A 15306-nucleotide genomic window follows, 5' to 3' on the forward strand; every position below is an offset into this window, starting at 1 on the left:
CCGCAAGGACGTCGGTGTTCCCTGAGCGGACCCGACCTGCGGTTCCAGGGCAAGCCCACTCTCGTCCAGAGACCCGTCGTTAGTCACAAGGAGAAACTGAGGCCCAGGACCACATGGACGGCCAGTGGCAGCACGAGGACGTATATATCCCAGGCCTCCCCAGTCTCTGTCTAAAGCCAGTCCTCTGAACCGAGGGGCGATGATGTCACCAACGCCTTTCCCTTCTGCATTGCCAGGGCTGCACAAGAATGGGTTTGGGCGTGGGGGAGGGGGCTTGGGACTGTGGGAGTGGCAGGTAGGGGCGCAGGGAGGTAGGTAGGAGCTGCCTGGCCTGGGAGTGGAGGCTGTTGGCTAGCAAGGCCCTGGGACAGGAGGCTGTGAACAGACTTCTGATTCCCAGAGCCCCTGAGGGAGGTGTGGGGCAGAGAATGAGCCACAGCCTGTCTCCAGTATAAACTTTCTTTGAAACCGCGTATTTTGTCTTTGGTTATGCGCATTTAAAAATTTCACTTTATTTTTTAAAGTAAGCTGTACTCCCAAAATGGGGCTTGAACTCACCACTCTGAGATCAAGAGTGGCATGCTCTAATTACTGAGCCAGCGAGGGGCCTGTAAAATTTCCCCTTTAACCAGTGGAAGAATCTGCTCTGGAGCAAGGTGGGCCCCTGACAGCGCGGTCCAGCAGGCTTCCACAGGAGGCTCAGCTAAGGACTAGGAGCAGGGAGCGTCTTGAGGAGGATCACTACAAGTCCAGCCTGAAGGATGGGTTCAGGGGTCCCTGGAGACTTTTCTGTGAGAGGATGGGGGTTGAAAACAAGGTGGGGGCAGGGTGGCTATGGGATCATTTCTGTCTCCCTTTGGCCTGGGTCTGTATTGTAGGCGCTTGTGCCACACAAATCATGTATCTACTAAATGGTGACGGATTCTGACAAGTCTGAGCCCTTCTCTAATGAGCCAAGCCCTAAGCCAGGTGTTTTATACGCATTCTCATTTAATTTCGTCTTATTAAATACTTACTCCCATTTTACAGTTGATGAAACTGGAACTCAGAGGGGAAATGGACTTCCCTGAAACTAAGCTGTGGAGCTAGGTCTTACACCCAGGTCTGTCTGCTCCATCTGCTGCTGCCCCACCCCCTCAATCCCTCCTGTGGTTGCATATTGGCTGGGCATGGAGTGGGAAACCTGGGCAGAGGGCAGAAACCTCAAGGATTATCAGGGCAGTTTCTCTCAATTTTCCTTGGTAGACAGAAGAGAAAATACGACCTTTCTCCCTTTCTCTGAGAATTCATGTCACAGTCTTGGCAGATAAACAAGGACCAGAGAATGCTATCTGACTACAAAGCTAGAGCTTCTGGATCTTGAAATTCCAGTTACATCCACCTAGGAGCCCAAATTCCTCAGCCCACAGAGACTTGCCCAGCCTGGCAGCATTGGTAATTACAGATGGCCAACTTCTTTCTGGGCTCACAGGCATGGCTATCACAAGGCCTCAGAAGCCTGACCTCCTATAGGCCCAGTCAAATTCCATTTAGAATTAAAGTCCCACCCAGCCTCTGAACCCACAGCCAATACTACTTCCTCCAGGAGACCCACCTGTATCTCCTCAGTGGAGGAACCTCTCCTTTTTGGAAGTTACATTTGTATCTGTCTCTTCCACAGCATTTAGCACTATATATATTTTTTAATCCATATATTATCAATGACTAGTTTCACTTTTCAGATTTCTATCTGAAAATACAGAGAATGTCTTACATCTGTGTCTTCCATGGACCCTGGCACCACTGGTACACTAGTAGGTGCTCAGAGCAGAGTAAATGAAGAAGGAACTAATATTTATAAAATTTCTACCCTGTGGCAGGGACTATGCTGGGGGCCTTTACATACATTACCTCTAACCCAGACAACTCTGTTTTGGGAATATTTGAGTCTGAAGTTAAGAAATGTTCCTGAGATCAAGTCAAGGAGCTGGGATTCAATCCCACCATTCTCAAACTTCAAGGCTTGTTTCCTGTTCTTCCCTCTTCACCTTTTCCTTCGTCTTCATCTTCGCCACCATCATTATCATCTTCTTTATCATCATCATCATCACCATCAGTTGTCTAGAACTATGTTAGGCATTATTTTAAACTTTTCAGATGGACCAGCTCATTTTATCCTCAGAACAATCCTATCAAGCATTTCCTTTTACAATCCCAAGTTTTATAGTTGAGAAAATGAGGCAGAGGATCATTTGTGATCTCCAGATCACAAAGGCTAATTAAGAGGCAGAGTGAGGACTTAAACCCAGCAGTCACCCTCGACTCTTATCTTAACCCCAGCCCCAGTCTGCCTGCCATTCAAGCTCTTAGAATGCACACAGCATTTATGAATCACCTTCCCAAAGCTTATCTTATTTCGAATCTCATAATAACCCCAAGGTAGAGCAGGTTTTATTCTTTCCCTTGCTCTGGAGCCAGACTGCCTGAATTAGAATCTTGGCTTTACCGTTTGACAGCTGCATATCACTTCAGGAAAGTTACTTAACCTCTCTCTCTGCTTCAGTTTTTTCATCCAAAATGGCGACTGTGTAAAATGGGGATAAAAAAAGCACCTAGCACAAGGATTGTTGTGAAGACTAAATGAGTTAATGCAAACAAGACAGAATAGTGCGGAACACATAGTGTTATGTGCACTTCTTCTTATGTGATAGTTTTACTCAGAATCAGCAAAGAATAAAGTGTTCTGTGTCAATAAACTTTTAAGATAACGGAGTTTATTCCCTTTAACCATGGTTACACATTTTCCTAAAGTATATCATTACCATTTCTGTCTTTTAAAAACAGACATGACAGCTCTTAGTGAATACTGGCCATGTCAAAGGGATAAAGACTTTATATCCATCATCTTTAATCCTCACAGAAACTCACAGTTATCTGAGAGGTTAAGAAGTGTACCCACAGTCACACAGAAAATGAAAGGCCAGAATTTAGACTCATGTTCATAAGACTCTGAGATCTGGATTCTTTCTACAAGGCCAGGAATCTTCTCAGAAAGTTGGGATGACTCAGGGTTTTCTTTGAGAACATCAGTTCCTATTTAGGGCCCAGGTTTACTGTGTTTGATCTCTGTTGCCACTTAGGCCCAAAGGGCTGCCTTTAAGGCCAGGCATACAAAAGGCAGCCCTGTAGTGAAAAAGCAGGTCTCAGAACCAAAGCACCTAGGCTGGAACCTGGCTTGTTCTCTACTAGGTTGGGTTGGGTTGGGGCGGGAAGGGTGGTCTTTGCTAAGTTATTTCTATCTCTTTATAAACTTAAGTTTTCTTTCTGTTAAAAGTGTTGTGAGGATTAAGGAGGGTAATACATGTCGAGCCTTAGTGCTAGACTCAGAGAAGCCCCTCTATAAGTATCAGGTACTTTTCCTTAATTCCTTTTCCTTTCCACAAAATAACTCGGTCTTTTCAAGCTGGGACTCCAGGGGAAACAGGAGAGGCAGAAACTAAGCCCTTAGATCTTGGGCAGCTGAACACAGTCTATATATACTTATTGGGGTGGGGAAGAAAAATAGGTGAGGTCTTTCTACAAAGACACACCTTCCCCTCCATGAGATAATCTATGTTATTAACCTGAATACATAACATTAGTACCTACCTACCTTTCTTATCTGAAGAGAAATGTTGAAAAAATCAGTGGCATTCAAACATTTTATCTTGTGACCCAGTACATATTCAATAACAAATTCTATTCCACAGTTTTTAAAATGTTGATCTTTAACATGCTGAAAAATTTACAAATGAAGTATAAGATTTGCTTCAAAATAACGAGAGGAAAAAAATAACTTGAGAGGCAAGTTGACAGGAATATAGATAAAATTAGATTGGATATGAGTTGGTAATTATTGAAGGTGATTATTGGTACTATACTATTTTTTACATTTTTTTCCATGCTTCTTGATTCACTAAACTGATTTCACAACCCAACTAATGTTATTACTTGTTGCTTGGAAAACATCAAGTTAGAGAGTATAAAATTAAGCACATTTCAAAAGGATCCCATTACTCCATAATCAGATTGCAGGTACCTTTACTTCCTTCAAGCAGCATTTTCTCAAGATTTAAGGGGGAAAAAAAACAGCTTACACATTAAAGCCATTACTGATTAAATACCAATCAGAAATTAAGATTATGAAGGAAAAGCCTCCTAAGGGTTTAGAATTTTAACCTGAGTGTGATGGGAATCAGCGTCATGCTTTATTGTAGGAGTGGTAGGGGCAGATTTTGGATTTTGATTCTAGAGGAATCTGCAGCATGGAGGGTGGTTTGGAAGCAGAAAAGAGAAAAACAGATCGGTGGCAAGAAATTAGGAGGCTTTGGCAAAGTCTACAAGAGAGATGATGAAGACCTGAACTGGGGCAGTGGCACTGTGGACAGAAAGGATATATTTGAGAGATACTTAAAAGGGTAGAATGGTGGGGTTCCTGGGGGGCTCAGTCAGTTAAGTGTCCGACTTCGGCTCAGGTCATGATCTCACAGTTTGTGGGTTTGAGCCCCGCACCGGGCTCTGTGCTGACAGCTAGCTCAGAGCCTGAAGCTTGCTTCGGATTCTGTGTCTCCCTCTCTCTGCCCCTCCCCTGCTCACGCTCTGTCTCTGTCTCTCAAAAATAAATGCAAAAAAAGTTTTTAAAAAAAGGGCAGAATGGTTAGGGCACGTTGATGGTTTGGAGGAGGATGGGTCAGGAAGAAGGCCTGGTATATATACACACAATAAATAATATGGTCAATGAAAAGGTGGAATCAAAGCTGGGCGCTGAGATACTTCACGAAAAAACTCAAATTGGGGAAAGGGCTTCAGGAGGAGTAAAGCCATAGAGTCCACATACAGTAGATGAAAGCAGAGATATGCAAAGTCAACTCAAAGAGAGACTAGCTATAGCTACCCAAGCAGCCAAACCAGACTGTAACCTGATTAAACATATTAATCTAAAAAATGTGTTCATCAGATGGCCCAGGCAGCCTGGTTGCAGAGAGGAGCTTCAGAGGCAGGACGCATCTGGACGCCACCGGCAAAAGGGGAGCTTGTTCAACCAATTATGGGTGTTCTAAGCCCTATGGCAACTTTTGCTGGAAAATGGCGTTCTGGTCTCTACATTAGTCCCTGTGAACTTGCTTAATGGGAGCTTTGTTTTACTAATGAAAATCAAGTTTCTAAATTTGAAGGGCAGACCTTGGGCCAGGCTGAATTCACTAATTAATAAATGCTGCTTAAGAGGCCTCCTGGAGACTGAATGTCAGCATTTCCCAGTCAACAGGGCCCTGACATTAAACAGTATGGCCTTGTGAGAGCTATACTTTTTTAAAATTTCTAGTAACCATCTGTTTTTACTAATGTTAGAAGCTGAATACTATGCCCTAGGAGCACCGCCTCTGGGAAGCCTTCCCCAATCGTCTTGGCTAGCACTATTCTCTCCTTCCTCTGGGTGTCCCAGCATTCCTATTATAATCCTCAGTGTGCAATGTTGTGGAATTAATCGAGAGTAGATGTTTATCCCTCCTACTGTATCACCACCGATGGCGAGGCCCTCATAAGAGTCTTCTCTGTCCCTAGCCCAGCACAGCACTTAAAACACAATACGCCTTAGCAAAAGGTAAAAGGAATGACTGATTTTCTCACTGTACATTTCCAACACTCAGACATATAGGGATTTCTGCCAGTAAGAAATCTATGCATTGAAGTGTCTTAAAGTTTTTGCAGCAGAGTAGAGTGATTGAGGATGGATTCTGGAGCCAGACTGCCTGGGTTTGAATCCTAGCTGGGGCACTTTTTAGTTCCTTGTCTTTAAACTGGAAATAACAGGGTGCCTGGGTGGCTCAGTCGGTTGAGCGTCCGACTTCAGCTCAGGTCATGATCTCGTGATTCGTGGGTTCGAGCCCCGCATCGGGCTCTGTGACGATAGCTAGCTCAGAGCCTGGAGCCTGCTTCAGATCTCTATCTTTCTCTCTGACCTTCCCCTGCTCACGCTCTCAGAATAAAACATTAAAAAATTTTTAAAAAACCCTGGAAATAATAGTACCTAACTTAAAGGATTGTTACGGAGAATAAAATGACTCATTATATATAAAGTGCTTCAAATAGTACTGGCACATAGTGCCAGTTGTTAGCTTCCAATTATTGTTTTTAAATAACTCTATCCACAAAAAAAGAGGGGCACCTGGGTTGGTTAAGTGTCCGACTTTGGCTCAGGTCATGATCTCGCGGTTTGTGGGTTCGAGCCCCGCATCAGGCTCTGTGCTGACAGCTCAGAACTCAGAGCCTGCTTCGGATTCTGTGATTCCCTCTCTCTGCCCTTCCCCGGCTTGTTCTCTCTCTCAAAAATAAACAAACATTAAAAAATTTAAAAAATATCCACAAAAAAGAATGGAAGTGCTTTACATTATGAAGCGAAATCCACAAGTCAAGTATAGAATGACAAGGTGCAACAGCATGGGAAACTAAATTAGTAGATTTAATAAAACTTGCAGAACAGAGGCTTGGAAGTTAACCTGTACTCCAGTGGTTCTCAGAGTTAGGTACCTGGGGCCGGCAACTTTAGCATCATCTGGGAACTTGTTAGAAATTCAAATTCTTGTGTCCAACTCTAGATCTATGGAAATCAGAAAAACTCTGGATGGGGTTGCAATCTATATTTTAATAAGCCCTCCAGGTGATCCTGATGCTTGCTAAAGTTTGTGAATCACTCCTTTCCACTCAACATCTACATCTAATCAGCCTTGAAGGCCTGTTAATTTCCCTAAATTGGTCCCTATCTCTAAGGCCTCAGCCATAGCCACATTTTAGCTCCTTCCCATCTCACCTGAATGATATCAGCAACCTTCACCTCCTCTTCCTGCCTAGCCTGATATCCCCCTAAAGCAATCCTCCAAATCACCACTAATAAGATCTTTCTTACATACAAACACAAATACTTCACTCCTCGCCCATAGACCTAAACTCTAGTTACAGTGAATTACTTTGATACCTGCTGCTTGCTAGCACACTATACTATGTCCTACCCCTTTGTCTTTTTCTTTCTTTTTTGAGAGTGAGAGAGAGCAAGAGAGGTAAAGAGCAAGTGCATGTAAGCAGGGGAGCAAGGCAGAGGAAGAGAAGGAGAAAATGTTAAGCAGGTTCCACGCTCAGCAGAGAGCCTGATGCCCCGCTCAATCCTGCAACCCTGGGATCATGACCAGGAGCTGGGCTGAGCCACACAGGCACCCTCCCTTTGTCTTTTATATATAGCCATTGCCTCTGCCCAGAATGCCTTGTCCCTTTATCTGTGCAGCAACCTTTCAAAAACCACTCTTTGCCTACCTTTTAATGGATTTTTCAGAGCTTTGCAAGTACTGATAAACTATTTTTCAATGTTGTTACCTTTGTGATTTTAAAATGTGTATATATATTTTTTAATTTTTAAAAATATTTTATTTATTTCTGAGAGACAGACAGCATGAGCAGGGGAGGGTCAGAGAGAGAGGGAGACACAGAATCTAAAACAGGCTCCAGTCTCTGAGCTGGTTGTCAGCACAGAGTCTGACGCAAGGCTCGAACCCACGAATCGTGAGACCATGGCCTGAGCCGAAGTCAGACACTTAACCAACTGAGCCACCCAGGCACCCCTAAAATTTGTATTTCTTTAATAAAAGCAACATTGACCATCTCCCCTATGTACTTATTTATCACTTATGGTAATGTTAATAACAATTGTTGAGTGTTTTCATGTGTCAGACATTATTCTAAATCCTTATAAGGATTAAGTATGATAGTGATTGAAAAATGTTTTTAAGAAGCCATGTGCTACGTAGTAGGTCTATTTCATTAATCAAGAGCAGATATTACACAGGTAATTTTATTTATGATATTTCTCCTCTGGCTTCTCACCTTTAATAAAAGAACTCTGGGGCCAGCTTCCTGAGTTCAAAAGTGGCAAATCTGCCACTTACTAGTGACCCAATCATGGCTTAGTGGGGCATCTCTTCTTTAAAATAGGGACAACAACAATAATAATAATCATTATTAGTATGTTACAGAGTTACTGTTATTGTGAGGAGTAAATGAACTTATATATGTAAAGCATTAAGGATCCAGCCTGAAGCTTAATATATTATTTGTTGTTATTATTTATCATGTCCTGTTCTTAGTATTTCCTAGAAGCAAACTTTTTCACAAAAACAAAACAAAGCATGGTAAATGGAAAGAGTATCATGTTTTAGAATCAGAGAGACCAGAGTTCAATTCCCAGCTAATCTACTTATTTTAATTTTTTTGAGCCTCAGTTTACCCATTTCAAAATAGAGAATAATAGTACTACTTAGGGCTGTTGTAAAATTAAACAAGAAAACACAGATAAAGTGCTTAGTATAGTGCTTCACATGCAACATGTATTCAATAATCAATGGCTTTTTCTTTCCTTTTTTAAAAGATATAATTAATTATAAGAGAAATGGTAATTATTTACATGATGAAAAATTCCAGAACTTCAGTGAAATGGCAGCTTCACGTGAAAATCATTTCAATAATGACTTATTTCAGTCTACATACTTTCCAAGAATGTCACCATCTTTAAATAAGAGGTAATCCTTGTCATCTTGAACTGCTCCGGTGTCTCCATTATTCTGGAAGAAGAACTTTGTAACTTTCACACAACTGGTGGAAATCTCTCCACCTTTAGAGCCCTATCCAATAGCTACTACTGTTGTTTGTAATACTTTTCTTTTATTTAGATTTTCCTGGAAACCTGATGCCTCCTCTTTGGTTACAATTTCAGCTGCACACCTTTCAACTAAAACTTGGTCAAAGAAGGGCGCCTGGATGGCTCAGCTGGTTAAGCATTCGACTCTTGGTTTTGGTTCAGGTCATGAGCTCATGGTCATGAGAGTTGTGAGATCAAGCCCCACATCAGGCTCCATGCTGGGTGTGGAGACTGCTTAAGGTTCTTTTTCCCTCTCCCTCTGCCCTCTCCCCCACATACATGCTCTCACATGCATGCTCTCTCTCTCGAAAACAAAACAAAAAACCCAAAAACCTTGGTCAAAGATGGAGAGAAACTTTCTAAATGCCTTTCCTCCCATACTCCGCTCTCACACTGCCATTCCAAGGAGACCAATAGCTATTTTTACTACCAATAATAACATGGTTGATTTTGTTTAATTAAAATAACATTAAAAAGCTGCCAAACTGAAATCCTTCAGATCAATCCTATGAGTTAAGTATTATGATATTCATTAGATAACGAAAATGAGGCTCAGGGAGGCTAAACAAGTTTCTCAAAGTTACCTTTCTCCAAAATGGCAGATTAGGGATTCAATCCCAGGACTGCATGAATTTTTTATACCATGGTGCCCTCTTAGGTCCATGTCACAAATCCTCACCCAACAAATATATACAAAGCCATGTATGTTTCAGATACTGTTTCTATGCATATACATTTCCTATCTTTCTTCACAAAAACAGGACCTGATAACTAAAAATAATAGTTAACACTTATTGAGGGTTTTTTCTACGCCAGGCACTGCCTCAAGCACTTTACGCATAATAATCAGTGCTGATTGTACACCTACCCCTCCTTGGACACAGGATGGACATAACAGAGAACTGTAAAACTCCATTTCAAATTGGATGTATGGATAATATGCTTTATTATTAAAGTTTATTGTTCTCATAATTACAGGCTACAATTTAGAAGTTTGAAACATGAGAAAAGTCTATAGAGAGCCCAAATAAATTTGAACAACTATGTGGAAGATGGCTAAAACTTTCTAAGTAGTGCCACTTAGCTCTCAGGAATACTCATCCGCCCTTTTAAAGCACAGGCTCTGCAGCCAGAGTTAGTGGCGTAAAATGTAATCACAAAAGACTCTAAGACATTCAACCTCTACGAGTGAACATGGAGCGAGATATATATATATATAATTATATAATATATACATACTTTAATATTATATTGGTCCACTGAGTATACATATTTTAACAAAAGATAAGAATCTATGTAATCCAGTTAAACATACATAAGATTAGGGTACATTTATTACATCGAAGGTTGGTGTTTATAAGTTACAGATATTTAATACTTTCCAGAGTGGTTTAATTAAAAAAAAATATTTTAAAAGCATTTCAAACATCTGTTCATTTTCCCAGTGCAAAAGGTTATTCCAGTCAACTTACCTTTTTCCTGAAGTGTAAGGGGAAGGAAAAAAAATCCAAAACCATTACCTAACATAACTCCCAACACTATCCTCTCAATCAACTTCTGTTGTATACCTTAGGTCACTGGATTAGTTTACCAAAATTAAAGCCTTATGAGTCAGCCCTTGCTTCCTATGTATAACTTTTATGCTGAAATGTTTCAATTTATAAAAGTAGAAAAAAGTTAGCAGTGCAAGAATGTGGTTTAAGTTTGTTTTAAATTGTGTGTGGAGAGAAATAAAAGCACCATTTCAAGATAAAATGAATTGGGTATTTTGGAATTTATTCATAGGCTAAGCAATAAGTTACTCTGATTAACACAGACCAATACCACCTTGACTTGGTGACCACAGAGACTTTTAGTTTGTAGGTGCATATTTCTTTATCTTGGTACTCAATATATTATATAAGTCAATAACTGATGTTAAAAGAAAACTAAGGTTATTCTACAATTTACAGCCTATATCACAGTCTATTTCGAATTCAGCTTGTCTGCTAGGTCAGTTTTACAGGAGACAGGCTTTTAACACATGAAGAGCTTTGACAATTTGGCAGGTCTCTTTTCTCCCAATTAAAAAAAAAAAGACAAGATTTTTTTGCTAGCCTGCCAATTTTACAGGTAAAAAAACAAACAGGAAGAGAATTAACTATTTTAAACCACAAAGATGGACAAAAAACAATAATATGTCTTAATACATGTCATTTCTCTCATTTGTATTCGGTGGAAGTTTTTACATTTCAAGTAAGTGAGCCTTCATTAAAGAAAACAAAAATATATATATATACAAAAATTTAAAGTACCTTCCAGTTCTAGCTTACTAAAGTTTCTTCTGCAAAGTATAAAAATAAACCTACCATGAACTAAGGAGGACAGTGCCATAGCAATGGCAGAATGGCTGCCATGTTAACATTTTTGCTTACCTTATACCGATGAGTGTATTTTAGGTGATAACTTTTTTCTCCACTATCTAGCACTTAAAATTATGGAGAGGTGATCTGTTCATCTAAAATTCTTTAAATCCAGAGAAATTTTTTAAAAATATATTTCACACATGAGGCTTTAACATTTTTATTTAGGAAAAGATTGAGTCTGAAGCTATAATGGTTCAATCTAAAGCATCCCTTTTTCAATAGTGGAGTCAATTTATGCAAAATATTTTTCCTTGTCTATAAAAAACAAATTGAACGGTATTTCAATTATAAGGAAATACAAACATATACTTTAAACTAGCCAATTTTCACTATCGTAAAAGAAATAGGATGTTCTTTCCCTTCCCCTCCCTCAACCATTCAAATCAGAGAAGAGTACTGCAAACTTTAAGAACCCCACTGGCTATCATCAGAGTAACTACAGAACAAGGGGTAGCACAGGGATGAAACTATTTCTCTATATTCCAGAAGGCAGAAGCTTGGGTGCTCTAGCTTTACAAGTAAAAGCACAGGCAGGCAAAAGCTCACAGTAAATGCACATCAGAATAGGGGCCTAGCTGAAGTTGTCTGACTGGGTTACTGCTTTTACAGGGGGAAAAAAAAGACAAATCTGAAATGGAGTAAAAAACAAAAACAAACTTTTGTCACATTTACAGGAATCTCAAACCTTTTGTATTCCCATGCTCATAGGTAGTTTTCATACACACTGTATAGAGCTTCAGTATTCGGGAAGAAGAATACTGTATGGTTGACAAAGGACAGGAGAATTCTTCATGCTTCTGATATCTCAGATTTGCTGAGTGCAATAGCCAGTTCTAAGTCTTCCTGCTCTTGCTGATTCAGTCGGGCAAGCCTCTGCTCTTCCTCTCTCTCACTTTCCCTCTTGGCCCATTCAATCATATCTTCTTCTGAAGGATACTGCCATTTAAGACAGATAAACAAGTAAGTTAATGAATAAAACAAATAAGAAGGAAAACAGTTGTTACAAAGGACATTAACTACTTGGTTCACCTGCAGGGACTATGGGAATAGTCTTATTTGCTACTTGTTAAATTATTTTTCCTGAAAACACATTTCTACAGTTATTAAATGTGGTTCAATTTTAAAAATTATTGCAGTCTACTGCAATAGAAAGTCTGTAAAACTAAATATTAAAACACTTTTAAAAAGTAGAAATGCTGAAGGTGAATTAGGACAGTTACAAACTGGTAGGCTAGCTTTTTAATCTAATCTAATGCAAAACATTTATTACTTCAACCTCAGGGAACATCCTCACACGATCAATTATTTCAACTTAATCCCACTGATGATTTCCTACCTTACCCTTGCTTTCAGCTACAGAAAAACTATGTAGCAAGAATATGCTGATTTTGCTATATATAAAATAAGAATACTGGGTATACTAAACAAGATGTGGACCAAATTATTTTTTTATGCATTGTAAAGACTTTTGCAGGCACTGAGAACTTTTTGACTCAGTCTAAATAAAAATATACAATTAACACTAATAAAACCTTAAACTTTAACACTAGTCAGGGAAATGTTTTTATCTACTCAAAACAGCAACACTGACAGATACTAAATAAAAAAGTTTTACTTGGTTTGAAGTTCTGTCATACAGAGGAATACCATAACAGGATGAAATTAAAGAAATTGTCAGGCTTTTTGAATATGGTAGCTTTTTCCCCAGTGAGTTGGAGGTACTTTGAAACTTATAATACTTAACAACTCTTTCATAATGAAAAAAGGAAAGCAGACATTTTTATTATGAGTTGCTTTATATTATACTATGTTGAAATTCTCAAGTATAAAATAAGTAAAATGCCTCCAGTATTGTTCAAGACTTATTCCAATGAGATTCTGACTTGCTGAAATCATATTTAAGATATTAAATACCATGGCCAGCAGGTATTTTATATTAAGCGGATTATAATTTCCCAAAGAGAGCAATTCTGGATTCTCTGCTTGAAACAATTCAAATTCTATCTAATAAAGTTAAGTCAGTATAATTTTGACACTCCACTTTCCAGTATTCAAAATATTGATTCCTATTCTGCTCCTCCACATTCAGAAAAAGCCACTGGTCTTCTCCTATGACTATGAAGTACATAGTCAAAAGCTAGACAAAAAAGAAAGAAAGCTGAGTAGCTTAGTTTAATTTTGTGTGATGCAGATTCCTAGCTACCTCCTTTCCAACTAGAAGTGGCTATAGAGATAAAATGCCTGTTTGAATGACCCAAAGCTATACTGAGGGGGACATTAGGCAGACTGTGGCCAGGGTTACCCAGATCTCCTATTTCCAAACACATCTCAAGGGCCTAACGTGATCAGTAGAGGAAAATTCCTTTATTATAGAAGAGGCAATGAAAGTCATTGCCTTAAAAAAATCTAGGAAAATGAAACTTTTGTTAGCTACTCTAAGAATTTTATTTAAGAAAAGCTTTGTTTTTATGTAAATAATGATAGAGTACATATCATTGCTTTATGTCCCTCCAGAGTGACACCTCCATAGTTGGTTACTCCATTTCTGTGATCTTATAGCCCTTGCCTATGGGTTATCACAGCATTCTTCCATTGTTTTTAATGGTCTGTCTATTTCAGTCAGCTCTGGGAGAATGCAGAGTAAATATGGAATTTATGGAATTTCTAACTGTGAATTAGAGCCCTCCAAATAATTACAGATTGTTTAGCTTAACAACTGTATTTATTTCATAAAACTGACATTTACATTTTTAAAATGCTAAAACCAGAGTTTCTCCTTCTATTCAAAAAATCCTTGGCCTTATCCTCATAGAATAGTTGCTGACAGGTCTCCAGAAATCATCAAAACTTTATACACAAACACACATACACAGTTACAAATACATAAGCTAATTATTGCCCTTATTCATCCAGTGGGCAGACAGCAAATGACTCTCTAATGGCCCATCATCCATAACAATTTGCAAAATAGTAACTGTCAAGATTTCATTTATATTGTTTACTAAGACTAAGAGAAGGTTTTGCAAAACAACTGGTATATATCCAAAGAACTAAGAATGCTAAAATCATTTGTACAATGGAACAATGTTAGAACCATCAAAACAGAATCAAACAGAAATTTTGGTTGGGGAAGGAATAAAGATCAGTTTTTGTATGTTGGTAAATTTAGTTGAAATGATGCAAATTTGGCAGACTCCAAAGTAATCTTTGAAAACTCTTTAAACTATAAATTGAAAGATCTTCCCCCAACCAGCCCATTCACAGTACTTACAGCACTAAAGTTAGCAAAATTGCTTGGGTCGGCCTCTTTATTGGTAGTGGTAGTGGTGGTAGTAGTAGAAGTGAATGAATCGCAAAACATATCAGGATCTTTTTCTTTGGGGCTATCATGGTCTGGGAAAGGCTGAAATGGATCGTTCAGTTTAAAAGCATCAGAAGAATCCAATTTGTTGATGGGTCTTTTTCCTGGATCAAAATCATTACAATTAACTCAACCAGCAAATATGGCAAGCACATAAGAACATGACCACAGAGCATTAAAGAACTAGGGGTGAGGGAAGGGAGGTGAGTGCCTAAAACACATTTTTAGTATGGTCTTTAATGACCACACCAACAGTCGGTCATCTTTTTCACACACCTCTCAAATACATTCCAGCTCTATGTTGCTAAATGAAAAAATAGCAAAGGGGAAGGGAATGGGCCAGGAATCATTTCTCCCCAGAGACTAACCTGTCTTCCCCAAAGCAGCATGTTTCCAAGAAGAGAGAGAGAGGAAAGGATGAAACAGGAGGGAATGACAAAAAATAAAGACAGAAATGGCCTCTGCTGTTATAACCTCAGCCTGACAGACCGGCAATAAAGGCAAATGACCTTTGAAAAATGACTATATTCTTCTGACTTTTCTCTGGATCTATCTATCTATATCTATATCTATATCTATATAAAACGCCTGAGAACATGATTAAAACTTACCTTGGAGAACCCCACCTACTTCTTGCCACCTACAGTATTTCAAATTGAAGAATAAAGAGAATGTTTTGAAGCCCAGGGCCTAAACTTTTGTGTTTGCTGATTAACTAATCTTTGATCAAACAATAGCGTGCTGTTGCTCAACTTATCACCATTTTCAAGCAAGTTCTCTAAAGTCTTAACTTAGTACTTGTTGAAGGAAAATGATAAATATAGGGGTTAAATATTTTC

The 15306-nt window shown here is 39.1% G+C and overlaps 1 protein-coding gene across 2 annotated transcripts in view; it reads right to left on the reverse strand.

The window, feature by feature from the left end:
- Positions 1–9616: 9616 nt before the first annotated feature.
- EPS15 (epidermal growth factor receptor pathway substrate 15) overlaps positions 9617–15306 on the reverse strand; it is a 135795-nt gene continuing 130105 nt past the window's right edge. For both annotated transcript variants that reach the window (XM_077779686.1, XM_077779685.1), the window contains exons 24-25: positions 14378–14571; positions 9617–12042 (exon numbers count right to left, since the gene is read on the reverse strand). In XM_077779686.1, coding sequence (XP_077635812.1) covers positions 11896–12042; positions 14378–14571 — 341 coding nt within the window. In that variant the 3' untranslated portion in view covers positions 9617–11895. The remainder of the gene's footprint in view (positions 12043–14377; positions 14572–15306) is intronic.

This window comes from Crocuta crocuta, unplaced genomic scaffold (genome assembly GCF_008692635.1).
Source record: "Crocuta crocuta isolate KB4526 unplaced genomic scaffold, BGI_CrCroc_1.0 scaffold168, whole genome shotgun sequence".
NCBI classification, from domain to species: Eukaryota; Metazoa; Chordata; class Mammalia; order Carnivora; family Hyaenidae; genus Crocuta; species Crocuta crocuta.